Source organism: Meriones unguiculatus, chromosome 16 (assembly GCF_030254825.1).
Source record: "Meriones unguiculatus strain TT.TT164.6M chromosome 16, Bangor_MerUng_6.1, whole genome shotgun sequence".
NCBI classification, from domain to species: domain Eukaryota; kingdom Metazoa; phylum Chordata; class Mammalia; order Rodentia; family Muridae; genus Meriones; species Meriones unguiculatus.
Window position 1 is genome coordinate 4,955,129 of NC_083363.1, and position 20,496 is coordinate 4,975,624.

General features: G+C 47.8%; 1 protein-coding gene across 2 annotated transcripts in view; it reads right to left on the minus strand.

Moving 5' to 3' along the window:
* Window positions 1-663: 663 nt before the first annotated feature.
* Window positions 664-20,496, minus strand: part of Stk38 (serine/threonine kinase 38) — a 38,555-nt gene continuing 18,722 nt past the window's right edge. For both annotated transcript variants that reach the window (XM_021633440.2, XM_021633439.2), the window contains exons 5-14: window positions 20,162-20,245; window positions 15,385-15,508; window positions 13,347-13,501; window positions 10,894-10,996; window positions 9,239-9,300; window positions 5,856-5,973; window positions 4,642-4,765; window positions 4,379-4,474; window positions 2,922-3,016; window positions 664-2,506 (exon numbers count right to left, since the gene is read on the minus strand). In XM_021633440.2, the coding sequence (XP_021489115.1) occupies window positions 2,376-2,506; window positions 2,922-3,016; window positions 4,379-4,474; window positions 4,642-4,765; window positions 5,856-5,973; window positions 9,239-9,300; window positions 10,894-10,996; window positions 13,347-13,501; window positions 15,385-15,508; window positions 20,162-20,245 (1,092 nt within the window). In that variant the 3' untranslated portion in view covers window positions 664-2,375. The remainder of the gene's footprint in view (window positions 2,507-2,921; window positions 3,017-4,378; window positions 4,475-4,641; window positions 4,766-5,855; window positions 5,974-9,238; window positions 9,301-10,893; window positions 10,997-13,346; window positions 13,502-15,384; window positions 15,509-20,161; window positions 20,246-20,496) is intronic.

The following is a 20,496-nucleotide window of genomic DNA, read 5'->3' on the forward strand; positions in this document are numbered from 1 at the left end:
GACGATTCTGAGAACCCAGTGGTCACCTGGTGTACCACACAGATGGATCTAAAACTAACCGGGGCTGCAGAACCGCCTCTACAGCAGAGCGCACTGGCTGCTCTTGCAGAGGACCAGGGCTTGGTTCTCAGCACCCACACCGCAGCTCCTAACAAACTCGTTTCAGGAGCTGAGGTCCTTGTAGCCTCCCTGAGCACCGCAAAAACACGTTGCACATATAAGTCACTTTTTAAAAGTTCTGACAAGATGCCAGGCCAGAGTAACAGCACTTGCTGTGCAAGCCCAGGTTTGTAACGGACAGGAAGCCACTTCTACAAATCCTGTGACCACCACACACACGAGCATGTTACACAAAGGAAAAATGTAATGATTTTTTTAACACAAGGCTGGGAAGCTTACCCCCACTGTAAGCTTGGGGTTCCTAGACGACCCAGCGATACCTGTCCAGCAACTGTTTCGCCCCACGGAGGGAGAACCTAGGGAGGCGAGGCCTCTGCAGTCTCTTCTCCCGCAGCCAATGCAGAAGACAAGCTCCCGCAAACGAGCTGCCTCCGCACAGCTGCTCCAGTTCTGGACAAACGGTTGGGAAGGGTCACCCGAGCTCTGCTTGTTTTGTGCAGCTTCAAACCACAGTCACTTTCCAACACAAAGAGAACCACAGTGTTCTGTTTTCACAGTTTATTCAGAAGTCGAATAGTTAAAATGTGGGTATTTCCTCCCCAATGAACCATCCCCAGCACACAGGCTCTACCGCTACCCTCCTCCACCTCCCATGCTCACCACACACATGCAAACGGGCTAGGACCCCGACTGTTTGGTAATACAAAGAGCTCGAAGCTGCACGTAGGACCTTCCGTCTCCTTTGCACTAGCAGGCTCTGACTACAAGATTAAGGAGCTAGCCCACCAGTCACCCTTACCCAGAGTTAAGACCTCTCTAACATTCCTTTTTCTTCATCTAAGACAAGAAAACCCAAAGCGGTTTTGCTTACAATTTCTGTTTCATTCTGTTCTCTGAATGGCTGAGCTAGGACAGAGCTGACCTTCACAACCTCAAGACTGGCAGAGTGCGTCCGGTGGCAGCTTGGCCATGACACTGCAAGTTTCTACACAGGAGCAAATAACGCTTTAACAGTTAACACGTAAAACCAAACTAATGATGCGTTAACACGGAACCTCCACGTTTTTCTGACGCAGCAATAGTCTTCTAAAGGTGGCAGCAGCTGACAGAGAAGGCACTTTGTGCTAAATTCAGTGTTTCTCAGGAGAGAACAGCACAGCGGAGAGGCCAGGCCAGGCCAGCCCACGCTGCAGGCAACCCCTTTGGGTGGAGAGGCAAATATGCCCCGGGAAGGCATCTGCAAAGGAAAAATTAATCATGATTCCAAGGCAAAATGGCCACTTAAACTTGGGATATGGAAATACCAAGACAAACACAGTTGCACCATGGATTGAGGAATTAGCTCGAGGACTCGTCGGCGGGCTGGTTCCCCCCTGACTCGCACGGAAGGTGTGAGATCTGGCACGGCCGCACCTGCGCCTCCACGGAGTTCCCTGCTACGTTCTCGGGAACAAGCTGCCCTAGCAGCACTTGCAGGATTGCTGGGAGACAGCTGTGTCTCGGCATCTGCTCAGAGAGCCGTGGAGAGAGAGGTGAGGGCTGTCCCGATGGTCCAGAACTCCTTGGCAGTGCCCAGTGGCTTTGTGGGCTTTCTAAAAGCAACAAAGGATCACACCAGTACCTCCCCCACCAACACTCAGAAGAGCAGCATGAGCCTTTGGATGGGGAGACAGGTCAGTGAGTCAGGGGCTTTGCCCTAGTACCATAAGTAAAGTGCACCATGAATGAGGCTGTGGGAAGCCACGCGCCCAGGCCGAGGTGCGGGGAGGAACTACCGGCCCTGCAGGACGGAGATCCTTCCTTCAGCTCCACTGTTGGCTTTTCACACAGACTTGCGTTATTGCGTTTTTTCTTTACTACAGAATTTCCAGCTATAAAGAGAAAAATACTTGGTGGGCTTGGCGGGTGCCTATCACCCAGCACAGGCAGTGGCTGGTACTCGGTGTGTATCATCTTGGTAACGGTGGGTGGCTGTTTTTCCCCTTCCTTCTGATGGACTTGGGAAATGCAAATTTTCTTTAAAACACCTAGCAAACTGACTCACAGGGCTTCTAAAGAAGCCGGTGGAGAAACGCTTGTCTTTGCCCTCTCAGCTTCCCGTGCACTGTGGAGGAATATCCACTTACACATTTCAGAGACTTGACTAGGACATAGTAATGAGTTCTACAGATTTCCTGGAAGTTCTTTCAAGAGCGCGAGAGGAAAACCACAATGTTGTACAGAGAACCCTGCCCACCTAGGGCTCCAGCACAGGCCTATTTTGCTGCCTTCATGTAGGAAGGTATGGCCCCCCTGGCTGTTAGGCCCTCGAAGCGTTTGTATGTGTAATTGATGAAGACCCAGTCTTTGTTCTTGTAGTCAGTCTCAGGATGATTACTCGTGGTCACTGGCAAAGAAACAGAAGTAAGACAGTCACTATTCTTGTGCAAGGACAGCTCAGCCCCTGAAGAACAATACAGTGCTGACTGGGAAAGGGTTCTTTTTCACCGTGCAAATTTCTATCTGCTCACCTATGTTCCCTGAACTTCCTATTTCTGCACAAATACTTTCTAAGTTTTATTTTCTCACACCTTTCATTTCAGTTTACCTAACCTGTAATTTAATGAGCAACAAACCAGCAGTTTTGTGATTTGCTCAACCAGCTCAGAGTCTAAACATGGATTCCTATTCAGGTCGCATTCCTCGTTTGGCACGATAAATGCCTGCACAGGCTCGGAAGCTCCCCTCCACATTCTGATCTGTAAACACCTACAGTTGCCAGGGATGGTGCAACTCTCAGGCCGCAGCAGCAGTGGGATTACCTGTGGGCTTAAGAATATCAGACTCTGGAAAGTCATCGAAGTTTGAGGTATCGTCGATGCTCTTGATTTCAATAGATATCGCAGCTGGTCTCTCCCTGTCAAGAGCAGAAACAGCCCAGATCACCAGTCAGGATCCTGAGGGTACTGACGGAGGGCCCTCTTCCCTGGCTGATACAGAAACTGATCACTGGCAGGCAGCATTTTTTTCTCTGAATGCTAAATTAGCCAATTGACTGCATCCAAGCAAAATTATCATTAGAAACTGGTAATTCAGCCAGGCATGATGGTGCAAGCCTTTAATCCCAGCATTTAAGAGGCAGAGGCAGGCGGATCTCTTGTGAGTTCAAGGCCAGCCTGTAAACAGTTTCAGGACAGCTGGGGCTACACAGAGACCCTGTCTCAAAAAAAAAAAAAAAAAAAGAACCAAACAAGCACGCAGTCAGAAAGACAGGAGCACATTGGCGCTATAGCCCGGGTCAGTTTACCCATCTGCCTAATAAAAGCCCCTTAGAAGGGAAACACCTCTAAACAGCCCACATTCCACTCTACCCCAACTCCACTGGAAAGGGAAAAATTGCCAGGATGCTGGCCATAGCAGAGGCCAAGGAAAGCTGACTGTGAGTCCCAGACTAGCTTGGACCACACAGTGACGCCAGCTCAAAAACAAGGATCTAATTATCTAAATTTTATAATATAAAATGGCAAGCCACTTTCTGCTTAACAATCCTTGAGCGCTGACAACTAGAGCTTCAGCAGCTAGTCTCTCGTTGCCCAGGGCACACCTCCTCCCTGCCCTCTGAGCAAGCTTCCTTCTCCTTCCCTCTCCACTGCCCTCTGCTCTACCCTTTCCCCTTCTACTCACTGGCTCTCAGTCTCCCGGTAACAGCATCTGCTGGAGGGCCTCAGCCACAGAGAGGTTAGGTAAGAGCAAAGACAGCATGCTTCCTAGACACCCCTGCCTCATGGCAGACCTTCACTTTACTATCTGGACCTGCTGGGTCCAGAGTCCTGTGGCACACAGTAGACAAGTCTGATCCTCATTTTCACCATGAATAAAATGCCCTGTCTGAAGGGTTCTCTTCCTTTACTTAGCTTGCTGATAGTCTTTCTGAGTTAGTATTAAGGAAGTCAAGTCCATGGATGGTGACACATGCCTGTATCCAACCACATGGAAGAAGCAGGAGAACCAGAAGTTCAAGATCTTCTGCCCTCATAGGAGGGCAGCCTGGGCTACATGAGACTCAGTCTGTGGCCAGCAAGATGGCTCAGTGGGGAAAGGTGCTTGCCACACAAGCCTGGCCACCTGATTTAATCCCCGGAACCATGGAACAGTTAAAGGGAAGGATGGACTCCGTGGAGCTGTCCTCCGACCTTCACTCACAAACCGTGGCATGCAGACCCCTCCCCCTGCAACCAGAAGTCATGTAAATCCTGGAAACTGTAATTTGGGTGTATACCTGATATGTTCCCAGTCAACACCTTCAAAAAAAGGATTATTTTTTATTTCCTCAACTCCAGAGGCTCCAATTCTGTGTTCCCATTCACAGCAGAACCTGGAAAAAAAAAAAATGGTCTTTTCAGCACACTCTGGTTTCTTCAGAAAAAGAAATAGGCAGTCTCCTGCATGCTCTTCCCACAGCCCCTGAGCCCTTGAAGGAGGAAGCAGGAACACCCGGGGGTCATTCCTATCACAGGCTGAGCGTGGGAGATGTTCTGCTACCTCAGAATCAGGCCCTTGGCTTTCTCGGAGACAGGAACTTCTGGGGGAAAGGTCAAAGTTTCCTTCCAGTTCATCACTTTCTTGTATGTCTCTTGAGGGGTCTCAGAGCAGAATGGCGGGTAGCCTGTAACAAGCAGGAAACATGGTGCTTACCAGACAGAGCGCAGCACACCTGAGGCAGTTCTCAGCATGGTCCCACGTCTAACAGCAACTTGACACTCCGAACATTCATTCCTCCCCACACTGGCCCAAAAAATCTAAACTCGTTTTTCATTTTTTGCCAACTCAAAGTGAAGTTATACCTCTGATACTACTAAAAAGCCAGCTGACAGTTGAAGCCAGGAAAGAAAGGACATAAGCAGTCACAATGTGGGAATCAGCATGCCAGAAGAAGAAATAAAGGGACAAAAAAAAAAAAGAACTTCACTCTGAAGAGTTCCTCATGTAGGTAAAATGTTAAGTAAGCAAAAAGCTTGGGCTTCGAAGGGACCACCACAGCCCTTTTGGGAAGCTCAAGCAAGAGAATAGACACCCGCGTCCCTTGTGGCCCGCCATGCGCACATCCATATCGTGTTCCCCAAGATGACTGGACAGGTGACTCCAAACCCACCCCGTCACCCACAGGTTCATCTACTAGTACTCCATGGCATCTGGCCAGGCCATAGGTGTGTCCCCTAACACAGAATCACACCATTCAAATACAAGGGAGAATGAGAGGTTCCACGCTGTAAAATCTTCAAGAGAGGGCTGGAGAGGAGGCTCAGAGGTTAAGAGCACTGGCTGCTTGCTCTTCCAGAGGTCCTGAGCTCAATTCCCGGCAACCACATGGTGGCTCACGACCACCTAAAAGATCTGGTGCCCTCTGCTGGCATGCAGGTGTACATGCAGACACAACATTGTATACACAATAAACAAACAAATAAATCTTAAAAAAAAAAAAAAAAAAGCTTCAAGAGAGGAGGCAAGCCACAATGTGCAAGCTCAGAGACACTGTGTTGGCTCAGCTCTTTGTACACAATAGGTGCTTGATAAATGAGTGTGTTTAAAGGGCTAGATGGAGAGAAAGGGACACAATAAATTAGATAATGCATGACCAGCACAGGCAACATAGGATGTCAGGGCACCCGTGAACACAGCAGGACCCAATTGAAAGCGCTATCCATTACATGGTGTCTTTCCCAGGGCACAGAAAAGGCCCCCAGGAAGCTACTTACCGATCAGCATCTCGTACATGATCACCCCGAGCGACCACCAATCGCAGAGCTTGTTGTACCCCGTCTGCATGAACACCTCGGGAGCGATGTAATCCGGAGTGCCCACTGTGGAGAAGGCCTGAAATGCGTATACACGTTAGGGAGGCCCGGCTGGGAGTGCGTCACTTAGAATGCTACTCCAGAGCCAAAGGCCTCGCGCTCCATTGGGGCACCCCAAACCAGCCCTGCAGGGCAGCCCAAGCCTAATGCGAACTTACTTACCTGCTGCAGGACTTTCAAACAATGACGCGTTGTTAATACAGCAAGAGACCCCACACACACACCCAGAGCCACACCGGAAGGGACTGATCACCATGAAGAACCAGGCTTTGTCCTGAATAAGCCTTCCTAATTCTGCCAAGATGTCTGAAAGGAAGAGCTGTCTAGCCCAACGCTGCAGATAAAACCTGACATCCAAACTCATGACTCAAGGCCTGAGACCCAGTGAAGAGACAGCCCAGTTTGGAGATAAGTCTTGCTCCAAATCATGCCTCTTTCCAAGACACACTGTATGCCCGAGAGTACCACAAAAGGAAAGTCTGTTAGTGAGAACTGAGGTCCTGGGGGCTAAACCCTTACAGGCTCTTCTACATCGCAGGCCACTTCTGTGAGGAGCAAGAGGAACGTCCACAGACGCCAGTTCCATACTCGTGTTTACACTAGGCTGAAAACCTAGGCCAACATACAGCCAGAGCCTGCCTGGTGGGGTGTGTCTGGTGTGAGGCAGCCTCTGAAATGAGAATCCAGCTGTGGGTTCTCATCTGAGAGCCCACGTTGGAGGTTAGCAGCTCTGGCGGCCTGTCGTGCACGGCTGGGGAGACAGCGCAGCAGGGGCTCCTTGAGCTGCACCTTTCTGCAACAGAACAGGCCCCTCCTGTCCACATTCCCCAACGTTTGTCAGAGCTGCTGCCCCAAGCCATGCTGATGCAGCGAGGTGTTAACCTCAGAGTAGCTTTAACCTGCATTTCCCTGATGGCTAGGTACACTGGGCATTTGTGTTTGGCTTGGTTTTGTGAGACCCTGGCTGGCCTGGAACTCACTATGTAGACCAGGCTGGCCTCACACACACACATTCTTTATCTCCCAAGTGCTGGGATTAAAGTCATACACCAGCAAGCCCAGCCGAACACTTTTAAACATAGTTATTGGCTGGTATGTTTGATTCTTTGAAAACTATCTTTTCTGGTCACTTGCTCATTTGTTGATTGACAGTTTTACTCCCTTGGTATTTAATTTCTGCAATTCATTGTAAGTTCTAGACAACAGCTGCTTGTCTAAAATATATCCAGTAAAGCTTTGCTCTGCTCTGGGCTGTCTGCGCTGCTGTTCCCTTTGCTGTACCAATGCTTATGCTCTTGTGACCCCACCTGTTGATACCTGGATCAGCTCCAGTGCTGTAGGTGCTCTACTCACAAAGTCCAGCCTACCCCAACATCTTGAAAACACTCTGTATTTTCTGACTGGTTCAGGGATTTTGTTATTACTGTTGTTTAAAAAAGGTCTCTCAGCTGAGTGGTTGTGGCACACGTCTTTAATCCCAGTACTTGGGAAGCAGACCTCTGTGGGTTTGAGGCCAGCTTGGTCTACAGAGCAAGCTCAAGGACAGGTAGGGCTACACAGAGAAACCCTGTCTCAAAAAAAAAAAAAAAAAAAAGAAGAAGAAGAAGGGTCTCTCTAGGTCTCCCTGGCTATTCTAGAACTTGCTATGTAGACCAAGCTAGCCTTGGACTCACAGAGACATATTTGCCTGCCCTTGCCTTCTGAGTGCTGGAATTAAAGGCGTTCCACAACATGCCTGTTCTTGTTTCAGGTTTTAAATGAAGGTCTTTGATCCATTTTGAATTTCTGTACAAGATGAAAGATAAGAATCTACTTTCATACAAAAGTATAACCCATGTTTAACCTCTGCAGGTAAAGACCTGTACCATTTGTTGAACAGGCTATCCTTTTTCTAATATGTGTTTTTACCTCCTTTGTTAAAAATTAAGTGGCTGTGGCTTTCTCATTTTATTTCTGGGTCCCTATTCCACTCCACTGACCTACCTACCTACGTACATCACTTACTGTCGAGACATGTTAACAAAAGTACTGAAAAGGTCAGTCCTTCACTGAGAAATGTGCCTATATGTGACCTATAAAACACAGATCTACCAGGCTGTTACTATGTGACAAGCAAAGAGCCACCCTTTCTACATGAACCACATGTAACATGTTCAGTCTTCATATATGAACAAACCCATAAATCACCTATTATGAATGAATGCTGCTGTGCTACGGAGATGGCTCAGCGGCTAAGCATGCTGCCCGCTCTTGCTGAGGACCTGGGTTTAGAACACACACAGGGGCTCACAAACATCTGTAACTCATTCCAGGGGATCCTATGCTCTCTTCTGGCCTCTGAAGTCACCAACATACTCATGGTATGCAGACATATATACAGACAAAACACTCAGACACATAAACATGAAAGATAAACACACATACGAGTTTTGGACCAGCAAAATGGCTCAAGTGGAAAAAGCACTTGCCATCAAGACTGATGACCTAAGTTTGAGCCCCAGGACCCATAGAGGGGGAAAAAGATTTCTACAAGTTGCCCTCTGACCTACACACACAGATGGAAGAAGATTGAAGTTTTCCTAGATAGTAACATTTCAATGGTGAATTTACACTACTTAAATTGCTTTCAACATACTATCAAGATAAATGCAATAAAGTTACTTTTAAGCAGATGGGGCATAATTTTGAATGTGTGCATAGTCAAACACAAGTTTTTTAAAATTCCCCTCTCTAGTTTTGATTACCAAGAACTTTTCTACCATAAAGTAAGAAAAGGCAAGGCAGGGGGCTCAAAAGACAACTCTTAGGTTAAGAGCACTGGCTGTTCTTCCAAACAGCCACTGTTCTTCCTGAGTTCAATTCCCAGCAACCACATGGTGGCTCGCCACCATCTATAATGTGATCTGATGCCCTCTTCTGGTGTGCAGGCACACGTGCAGGCGGAGTACTGTATACATAATAAATCAATCCTAAAAAAAGGTAAGCAGATACACAGGAGTTCTGACTCGCCTAAGGGAATGAGCATTTCATTGAGTTTGCGAAATAGTGCCATAAGATGGGTGTGGCGGTACAGCTACAACGCTAGCACATTGCTGGAATAAGGGGAATCAGGGGTTCAAGGTCATCCTCAGCTATATGATGAGTTTCAGACCAGCCTAGGTTATAGGAGACTTTATAGCAAAAATAAATGAATAAAAATAGACAATGCCTTAAACACTTGTCTGCCCCCCTCCCTTGTGGAAGCCCCCGGGGCGCCCTGCGCAGTGCTGCTGCCCAAGTCTTACCAGCTGCCGTCGGTTTCTTTTCCAGGTCTCTGCTTTCCTTTTGGAATTCATGTTCTGAAAAGCTGAAAGGAAAGAAATCAAGTCCTAACCAAATTTTAGGAAAAAAAAAAAGTTTACTACTCTGGGGGGCTCTGGTACTAGTCATACCACACCCCCATCAAACACTCAGTGAGGCCAGGCATGGCAGAGGGAGGCTGAGCTCTGTGAGTTCTAGGCCAGCCTGGGATACAAAGAGACCTATCTAAAAGCAACAACACAACACACACACACACACACACACACACACACACACACACACACACACACTATCAGCTCTGGCTGACTCACTCTATCAGCCCCACCACGAAGCTCTAGCCTTGCAGCTGGAGAGTCACACTGGAGTTGTAAGCAGTTTTATGTGGCTTGTGTAGCCAGAGGAGACACATGGGCCTTATCAGAGCTGTGGAAAAGGGCAAATGTTTATCTCTTGCTCTTGTTTTCGGGGTGGTGGCACTGTTGAAGGAATGCAGGGCCTTCTGCATGGCAGGCGGGCAGCCTACTCCCCAGCTACAGCCCCACGTGCATGGGAAGCTCAGATTAGCCCTACTTCTGAGGTCCAGAAGTTCAGTTTTCCCTTATTCAGACCTGGCTGTGGCACTCCAAAAGATCTAGCTCAGCCTGAATCTGGGCAGGTGGGCCTGACCCAGGCACGCTGACCTACAGCACTCACGACTTCTAAATTTGCCATCAAAGATCCAAGAGCAGTGAGCAGACTCCCAGAGTTGGGGTGCACTGTGGGTTTTCTGGGATGGACTGAGATCCCTGTGTTCATGTCTGTGCAGGTGCACACGTGTACCATGGATGGTATGTGTCACAAGAACTCATATGTCATTGCTTAGATGCCACCCACCTTTCTTCTTTTCTCCTCTCTTACTTTGTTTTCTGAGGCAGGGTCTATCACTGGCTTGGAACTTGCCAGATAGGTAGGCTGTCTGGCCACTAGCCCCAGGTTCCCCCCATCCCCACCTCGTCAATGCTGAGGTTACAGCCAAGTGCCTTCACGCCTGGCTTTTTACATGCATTCTAGGGCAAGACTTTCCCCCCCAGCAGTCTCACAGACGTGACTGTAACTTCAGTATCAGCTCTCCCATGCTTGGATGCTGCTCAAGAAGAGGAGGAATGGGGACTGCAGAGATGGCTCAGTGGTTAAGAACACTGTCTGCTCTTCCAAAGGACCAGGGTTCAATTCCCAGCACCCACATGGCAGCTCACAACTGTCTACAATGCCAATTCCAAGGGATCTGACACCTTCACACTAATGCACATAAAATAAAAATTAATCAAACCTTTAAAAAAGATGAAGAAGAGGAACACCCAGAACAAGTACAGTCTGGAGCTGTTGAGAGCTCATCATCCTCTCTGCTGCCCTGTGCTCACTCCTAGCACCTTCCTAGCAGTTTTGCAGACGTCCCTATCGACATCTGCCTCAGCACAGCTGGAAGCACCCGCCTTGCCTAGTCAGACAGCACAGGCAATACCCAAAAGCCCTGTATCTTTTCTCTAAAACTCATGCTGGGATCATCTTTCATGTTTCCGGCATAGTTTGCTCACCAGGGAACTGACTCTTACCCATCACAGGAAGGAACAGGGTGGCTAATGTCACGGCTAACACTTACTGAAATCACTGGGCAGGCTGTGGTTCAGATTCCTATAAAATTCTGTCCTGTGTGCTTTTTTGAGGCCTGTACAAAGGCCAAAGTCAGAAAGTTTCACATGACCCTGTGAGGGAAAAAGAAACAAGGTGGATGGATGGACCGGACCGACACTCTTGGTCAGGGAGAGAACATTATCCTCCAGCATCTGCTACATGTCAGTCAACTCACTGCTCCCACCTATCTTACCACAAGGAAAAACACAGCAGTAAACTATTAAAACAGCATTCCAAGATGGATGTGGTGATGCACACCAGTAATCCCAGCACTCTGGAGGCAGAGGAAGGCGGATCTCTGTGAGTTCAAAGCCAGCCTGGTCTACAAAGCAAGACTAGGACAGCCAAGGCTATACACAGAAACCATGTCTCGAAAAACAAACAAACAAAAAACACCAAAAAACCCAGCATTCTAGCTAAGTGTGGTGGCACAAGTCTTTAATCCCAGCACTTGGGAAGCAGAAGCAAGTAGATCTCTGAGTTTGAGGACAGCCTGGTCTACAGAGGAAGTTCCAGGACATCCAGGGCTACACGGAGAAATCAGCTAAAAACTGAAGCCAGACATGGTGCCCACACCTTTAATTCCAACACTAGAGAAAGAAGCAGGTAGATCTAGGCCAGCATGATCTATATACTAAGACCTGTCTCAAAACAAAACAAAAAACAACACAGACACCAGAGGTCATTTTTCAGTTATGAGATTGTAAGCTGCTTTTCTTCTTTGTGACTGTGCATTGTTCTAATTTTCTATTATATGAGATCATCTGTCTCCTTTTTATTAACATATATTCCTTATACAGATAATGGCCTTCATTCCAACATTTCATACATGTACAAGATGAATGGAACCATATGCAGCCACTGCTGTCGGCTGTCTCCCCTCTACTTGGATATGATTATTCTTTTTTATTATTATTAATTAATTCAATTTACATCTCTGTCAAAGGCCTCTCCTCTCCTCCCAGTCCACCCTCCCTCCCACATCTCCTCTCCCCTAATTCTCAGAATAGGGGAGCCCCCCTAGACACCCCAGTTCATCTATTCACATGAGGACTAGTTCATCTTCCTCCCCTGTGGCCTGGTTGGGAAGTCCCATCAGTGGGAAGTGATCAAGAAGCAGGAAGCATAGTCTGTGCAGAGATAGCCCCACTCCCCTAACTAGTGGGCCCACATGAAGCCCAAAATGCCCAGCGGGCTTATCTTCTTGGGGTCTGTGCATTGTAAAACCCACTTATAAGTGAGTACATACCATGTGTGTCTTTCTGGGTCTGTGTTACCTCACTCCGGATGACCTTTTCTAGTATCATCCAATTACAGAACAGAACTGCTAACAGATGACACTATCTGCCCTCATGACACAATAACTAAAGTCTTCAAAGAAAGACAAGGCTCTCAGACCCTTCGAAGACACCTGAATAGTTAACACTAGCAGCTGCAGGGACTGCCCAGGGTGATGACCTTTTACTCCAGCACTCAGGAGGCAGAGGCAGATGGATCTCTGAGTTTGAGGTCAGCCTGATCTATAGAGCAAGTCCCAGGACAGCCAGGGCTACACAGAGAAACCCTGCATGAAAAGCAGCAGCTACAGCAGGGGGCCGCCACACTAGGAACAGGGCACTTTCAGTACAGACCAAAACGCCTGTGCTGCAAGTGTGACATTCTACAGTTCTCGAGCTGAAGGACACGGATGCCTCACCACACCTGTCCTCGCAGACCAGTGAATGCAAATGCCAAGTAACACACAGTACAGTCAGCACACACATTCTACTCCCGCTGGCCTGGGAGCAGCGCCGCTTGCACCACAGAGGTAAAGCAAGCAGGGCTGCACGGAGGCCGGGGGCTCCTCTGGAAGCAGGATGCATACGACGGGGCCTGGACTGTGGCCGGCCTTCGCTGCCGCCGCCTTACTTCCTGGGGCTTCCGAAAGGAAGGCCAGCCAGCCCACACACCAGCCGTGCAGCGCCAGATGCCCAAGGAAGACAGCTGTCTCCGCTTATTACAAACGGATTTGGTTTTGTGTGTGTTGTTGGCAGACAAGGTCTTGTTACTCGGGTAGATTGGGAATTTCTAGCCTCCTCCCTCTGCCTCCCAAATGCTAGAAGCACCGGCATACCATGCCTGGCTGCTCGCTCTGTTTTGAGACGTAGCCCTGGCTGGCCTAGGTCTCCCCATGCACACCAGCCTGGCTCTGCCTTCTGCATGCTGGAATTAAAACCATACCCTACCATGCCCTGCTGTTCTGTATGTTTAAGAACATTCAATTAAGCTACAGAATCATGATTCAGAGACGGGCTGTGACGATGGCAAACCTGCCTGTAAAAGGAGACAAACATACATAATCCCTGTTCCCATGCCACCACTGCCCGTAAGCGAGCATTACAGCCAGAACTGCCCAGCTCAGGGTGCAAGGCCCCCACATACCTTGCTGTCCAAGAGAAGATTGTCTGGCTTGATGTCTCTGTGGATGAATCCTAGCTGGTGAATGGAGTCTATGGCTAATACTGTTTCTGCTATGTAAAACTGAGTCTCCTCTTCTGTCAGAGTGTCTTTCTTCATCAGTAAGGTCATCATGTCCCCTGGAAGCAGAAAGATACAAAGCCACCACCATACACACACAATGCATATACACATGGACACACACGTACAAACACACACGCGTAAAATATGAGTAAGAACCAGTTTTCAGATATGTGCTCCTTTTTGCCAGTATAAGCCAATTTAACCCAACTGTGCTGTGTCCCAGAGACTGACCCACAGTGTTAACATGGGAGAAAACAGCAAGTGTCTGCTCCTTCAAGGATAAAAATCTTAGTCGCAGAGAAAAAGGCACCGTGCACCTAAGCTAGGTAATGATGAGCACTGCACCGCCATTTTCATTTCCCTCTTCAGAGAAGCGAGAATTCCTCCCACAATTACACACTGTATTGCTCACGACAGGGAGAAATCTACTCTCTGTTCGCTCAGGGATCTGGGAGCGGCAATCCCACACAGGCTGAACTGCTGTCATTAGAGTGAAACACCACATAAAATGTAAATATCTAGGGGGACTTACACAAGGCTTCCCGCTCCCATGGGGGAGAACCAATGGGGAGGCGTGTGCAGCCAGGCATCAGCCCAGACACTGAGCCCCTCCTCTACACCGGAATTTAACGGCCTGACAGGTGAGCAGGCTGGGGGCTCAAGGCCAGCAGGTCTCCTCCTGCCTTAGTAGAGGTATTAAATCACACCGACACCTTACATGACTACTCGCTGGGGAACTCCTTAGTTTCTCCCAAGCAGAGAATCTTAAAATTCAGCACTTAAACAAAAGCAAAGAAAATATGTAAAGTAGCTAAAAAGCTTAAAAACAAAACAGGAAGGTTCAGGCTCCACCTCATGTAAAGCTACTTACATTAGAAACCAGAAAGAGAGAGAAATGTCTGATCTTAGAGCCTTGTGCTGCCTGCTGAGTGGCATTTCATTCATAACAATTTGTATTCTTGGTGAGAATTTTTCCCTTGGACAAAAATTAAATCATGACTTAAATAAAAGCTCCAGACTTGAAAATTGTGACTTATCAGCACCCCTGGCAGCACCCGAGACCAGGCACAGTCCGGGAAGCCAACCCTAGAGTCCGGTGCAGCCTTCTTTCACTGCCAGGAGAGCAGAATGGTCTCACTTGTGTGGGTTTGCCCCCACCATGAGAACGCTCAGGCTAGCTGGTCTATGGCTCTGTGGGCCAGCATCAACAAATATGAAGGGCAGGGTCCAAGAGACATGAAAAGCCAGGGAACAGGTACGGGAATGGCCAGGGAGACACATGGTAAGGAGCTGGAGGCCAGGCTGCTCTTACTATTTAAGAGCTGGCACGCAAATGCTTAAGGAAAAAGAGAGGGAGGGCATTCTACTAGCCAATTAATTACAGCTGCTTTGTTAAAAAAAATAATAATAATCAAAAAATAAAGTTGTCTTTCGTTTCCTCAGACTCCACTGGCTCAGCAGGAGAGAGACTCTCCCTGAGACAGGCAGATGCTCTGCGCTAGCTTACTTTGTTAGCTGTCCAACTTAAAATCTCAGAAAGGAAAAGTGGACTCTAGATACTGACAGAGGTGAAGAGAGTCACTGTTCACTAATAAATCACAGGGAAAGAGACCAGCAAAGTTGAAGCAGACACTTCTGCAGCTTCAGTCTGATGCGAGCTCCCATCAGCAGCAAAGCGGGCAGAGCCCCCTACTTGCTCTCTCTGTGTTTAAGAGAAAACAAAACAGGAAGGCTCGTCCATCGGAAACGGTGAGTGCAGCACTCAGACAGCAGAGACACACCCAGCACAAGGCTGGCTGCTGACCTCCTTTACAGACCGCAAACAGATACAGAAGGACTCTGTGAGCACATTTACAAGTAGAAAGGAGGGTTAATTGTTGATGTGAGAGAGAAACCACAGAACACAAGGGAAATCGACCTTTCATTGTGAAGTAATTACCTCCAGGCAGGAACTCCATGATTAGGTAGAGGTTTAGCTTATCCTGAAAACTATAGAACATTTTCACAACCCACAAACTGTCTGCCTCCACTAGAATGTCACGCTCCGCACGAATGTGGCCAACCTGGAGGTATACGCATTTGATTAATGACAAGCCGCGCTCTGCTGTACACTCTATCTGTTTAAACAAGTTAAATACTGTTCTGCGTATTCAGTTGTGATGAGTAAAAGTTCTGCTAACACAAAGTGACCAACTTGAAACTGACATTTGACTTGAAGGAATTCAGGGACAGAAACCTGCTAAGAAAGCTTTTAAAACGGCAAAACTGAATGGCTTCGATACAACAGCAACTACAGCAGTGCTGTGAGGTAAAGCGATTAGCTAAAATTACCGTTCTTTTAGAAATACACTTGTCCTAATAATCACCGTGTAGCCAAGGTTTACCTCCGTATCCTCCTGCCTCCATCTCCAGCGCTGGTTACAGGCGTGTGCCTCATTGGTGTGCGTGGCGAGAGTACTACACCAGGGCTAAGCCAGCACTTAGGAGCACCCCCACCCACCCAGCCCACCGCGCTGGTGACAGTCCCCAGAGCGAGACCCACCTCAGTCTGCACTGCCTAGGTCAACTTGGTTTTGTGTGAGCTTTCTGGTTTGTCTGGTTTCATTTTGCAGTGCTTGCGGTAGAACCCAGGACCTTGTCATGTCATACAAACACAGGTGCTCCTGTTATGGGCTACTCGGCTACAAGGCCCCATGGTGATACCAAAAATAACAAAAGCCCCGAGAGACAGGTCTAAATCACCATGCCGTTACAGCATTTAGCTCACTGCTGTGCACTATACTGCAATATGGGGAAAAAAAAAAGTATTTTTTGGGGTTAGATTCAAAATCATGGCATTCTAGTTTTCTACATTTGCTGCAATATCTAGCTAAAAAGCACTGAGCTACAGGCAGCTTGGGAGAACTGGAGAATCACTTTGCTAAAATATAACGCTTTATGAGCAGGGGTGTATGTACCTCAGCTAGTAAAGAGCTTGTATAGCCTGCACGAAGCCGTGGGTTTGATCCCCAGCGCTATGTAAAGCGGGGTTGGAGGGCTAGGGTACATGCCTGGTCGCCTAGAACTTGAGAGGCAGAAGTAGGAGGATCAGGAGTTCAAGGTCATCGTACTCCACTTCGGAGCGAGTTTGAAGGCAGCCGTGGCTACCAGACACCTTGTCCCAAAACGATGCTTATATATCAAATTTACATTATTTAAAATATGCAATAGTGCCAGGCTGGCGTTCCCCTTTAACCCCAGCATTTGGAAGTCAGAGGCAGGCAGACATCTGTGTTCAAGGCCAGCCTGGTCTACAAAGTGAGTTCCAGGACAGCCAGGGTTACACAGAGAAACCCTGATTCCAAAAGCCAAAAATAACTAACTAACTAACTAACTAAATAAATAAATAAATAAATACTAGTAAACAGAGCATTACTGCATATTCTCAGATCTCACTCCTCCTTTCTCAAGTGTCACAAGGTCCAAAGATGGGCTGAATCAAATCTAAGTCCATCAACACTGAGTCCAAGCCTGTAATGAAAGCTCTGACCTTGAGTTTTCATAGGTTCCAAAGTCACAGACGTGTGAAGATGTCACAAGCTGGCCCTTCTGTGGTCCTCATGAGCTGCTTGTTTTGTTAGGCCATCGTAAGACCACATGCCCTTACGTTACTCACTTGGAGACACAATACTGTCTCCTGACTTCCAAGCTCTGTGGGGCTTGAAGGCATGATAATTTACATATCTGAGTTCTCAGTCTCCATTAACATGGTTCAGCTGAGAACTCTTTGATAGCTTCATTGTGTAAAAATCTTAGGTTTTTATTAAATGTTATTTATGGCACACGGTGAGAACAGTACTATGAAACCACAAGACAAGTCAAATACCTGCCTTTACCTGCCTTCAACAGAAAAAATGCTTGTGGAAATTTACTGCTGCTTGCTGACCTGCAGCTGTATCAATGCCTTCGTCACTATGAAGCCAGCAAACTGTGGCCTCTCCTCTCCTGGGTCTCTCCCTCCCTACTACACGGAACCAGAGAAAAGAGAAGGCTCTAGTGCTATCACTTGTCACTCAGCTTGGAGGACAGAATGGTGACTGTAACATTTCCTGTTTGTCAAGAGGGAAGCTAACCACTGGGAGCCCACCTTATCTTCTCCCTGAGGGCTGACGCGGCAGCTAGAGGCGGGGACATCTAGAAATGGAGTCGGCTGAATTCCCAGCCAGAGTGCACTGACACCAGCAGCTTCTCGTCCTTATCCCTAACATCTAAGGCCCCAGAAAGCTGACATTCTAGCCAGTCTTCGCTTTCCGGGGAGTCCGACAGCATCAGCCTCACTGGAGAAGACAAGCCTGGCACTAGCCAATGCTGCTGTCTTATCTTTTCAAAGGTTTCCAGGTAACAGAACCCTCCTGTTTGTGGGCGAATTCACAGCCTGAGCTCTCAGGAGGTTGTTCTAAACCGTGCTCTGTTTGGAAGTGTAAAAGAACAGCACCTACAGCACAACTGAGATTCTCAGTATAAAACAGGTCAGCTCTACCCAAAACTGAGGACTGTACCGGCCTGCTGCTCCCCTAGCATAAGCACTGAATGCCCGTTCAGGACTTGGCTGGCCATCTACTGAGATCAAAGGATGGCCTGGGTCCACCTAAGCCGACCTAAATAATTAACGTTCCACTTAAGGCATTGGTCGATGCACTACTTAAAAATTCTAATTGTAATTGATAATTTCATTTAGAAAATTGTAGGTGTTAACATTGCAGAAAGCGTAATTAAAATTCTACACGCTGGGCACCTGGCACCTGCTATGTGCAGTTAACAGTTGGCAGTCATTGTGTATCTTACTTAACATTTTTTCTAATTTTTATTTTTTGGGGGGACAAGGTCTCTCTTCATAGCCCTGGCGATCCTAGACCCCACTAGGTACACCAGGCTGGCCTCAGACTCAAAGCTCTGCTTGCCTCTGCCACCTCAATGCTAGAACTAAAGGTGTGTATGACCACGCTCCTTGTTCTTTTACAATAGTTTGTTTTGTATGTTTTGTATATGTGTGTACATGTGTGTATGAGTAGAGGTCAGCAGTTCTTTCCTTCCACTCTGTGGGTCCCACAGGTAAAGCTCAGCTCAGCCCCTTAACCCTCTAGGCCCTCTCCACAGCACCGCGCTCTACCTTTCGTGGCTAATGAACTGACAGAAGTTCTGAGTGCTGGCTCAAGTGACAGAAACAACTTACTCCTCACCGGTAAATATCCTAACTCACTACTCTCCTTCACGAGGCTGACGTGCTCTCGTCAGTGTGGAGCACTCATCTAGACCACACACTGGCCTTCGGGGAACACATTCACCTGGCTATAAAGTGCCCCGCCCCAGGGTGTTTGCACACTATAACAGCAGCTGGAGATCTGCCAAAGGCCTGCTTCCAACTGCAAAGAAGAACCCAAGGCCACCAGGTGCTGTGGCACACGCCTGTGATCCCAGCACCCATGGAGGCAGAGGCAGGCGGATCATTGTGAATTCAAGGGCAGCCTGGGCTACAAAGCAGAGTCCAGGACAGCCAAGGCTACACCGAGAGACCCCGCCTTGAAAAAACAAACAATCCAAGGCGTCCCAGTAAAACATGAAAAAGAGACTTAGCACTTGTTGTGCGCATGGCTGTTTTGCCTGCGCGTATAGTGTAAGTACCATTTGCACGTACTGACCAAAGATGTCCGTAGCTGGTGTCAGATTCCCTGAGACTAGAATTACAGACTGCTGTAAGCCATCATATGGGTGCTGGGAATTCAATCCAGACCCTCTGGAAGAGCAGCCGGTGCTTTTAACCATTCAGCTGTCTCTCCAGCCCCTAAACCACAGAATTTTGAGAAGGCATTTGAATGTAGACAGAAAGAAATTCCATAATTACTCTCCTCTCAGGCAGTCAAGCCCGTCTGTAGCTCAGTGCTGGGCTCCACAGTTCTGCCTGGCACCACCTCTGACCTTACACTACATTCTGCTGCAGCGGTACCCACTGCTGCCTATTCTGGGCCAACCAGCTAAACTAAACCAGATCTACAGGTCTGCCCTCTTCAACAACAACAGAAGGCTATCAAATATTTAAATCCTGAGGAGTTTCCATTAAGTATGTATCTTAGATTTGATAAGGTGGGGTGTTGCTAGGGACAGAGCCCAGGCCTGGCACAGCACAGGCAAACACCTGACCATCCAGCTCTGTTGCAGGCCCCGGAAAGTGTTCTTAACCACTAAAGAAAACTTGCCCTTGGTCTGCCATTCATTTTTGCCAAATTAATTCAGAAACTGGCAAGCTGGTCTCTCTTAGGTACGGATGAGCGTCACAGAGGAGCCAGCTTTGGTTCAGGTATAAAGAGACGGCACATTCAGTGACACCAAGCTCCACCTCCCGACCCAAGGATGCAAAGGGCTTGTATTTCTCAGATTAATAAACTCCCATCATGCCAGGTGTGCCCACAAAAGAGGTGCTCTTGTAAGCACATCCGTGGTTAGCTGGCCTGAAGCCGCTTCCTTCCCTCAAGTCTCAACTGTAACGTTCCCTTTGTGGCTCACGGGCATTATTTGTACTTTTAAACATATAAGTGCCTCTTTTGGGGAAAAAAGTAGGATCAGATGTATCATATACATAAGGAAACTAACTAGAGAAAACTGTGATAAAATAAACAGAACTAAACAAAAGTAATTCAGACGACAAATCCACAAGCTGACTGACGGCAGCTCAGGCTGACCTGCTCTTTCTCAAGCATGTCTGCTTTGCGCAGGATTTTCATCGCATACACATGCCCCGTGTCTTTCTTCTGAACAAGCCGCACCTGGAAGGTTCCAAAAGAAATGCTAAGTTGAACTCACACTGCCAAGTTAAGGATTTATCTTTCTAGCACCAGGGATCAAACTCAGGGCTTCACAAATACTATTTACGTTAGAAAATCATTATAATTTGAATATAAGCAATAACAAGCAAAACAACAACAGACGATGCCGTTTAATGTTATAAATAAATGATGTGTTGTGCAGCCTTGCCAATGCTGCACCTACACCTTAACAGCTTCAGCTCCTAGTCGAA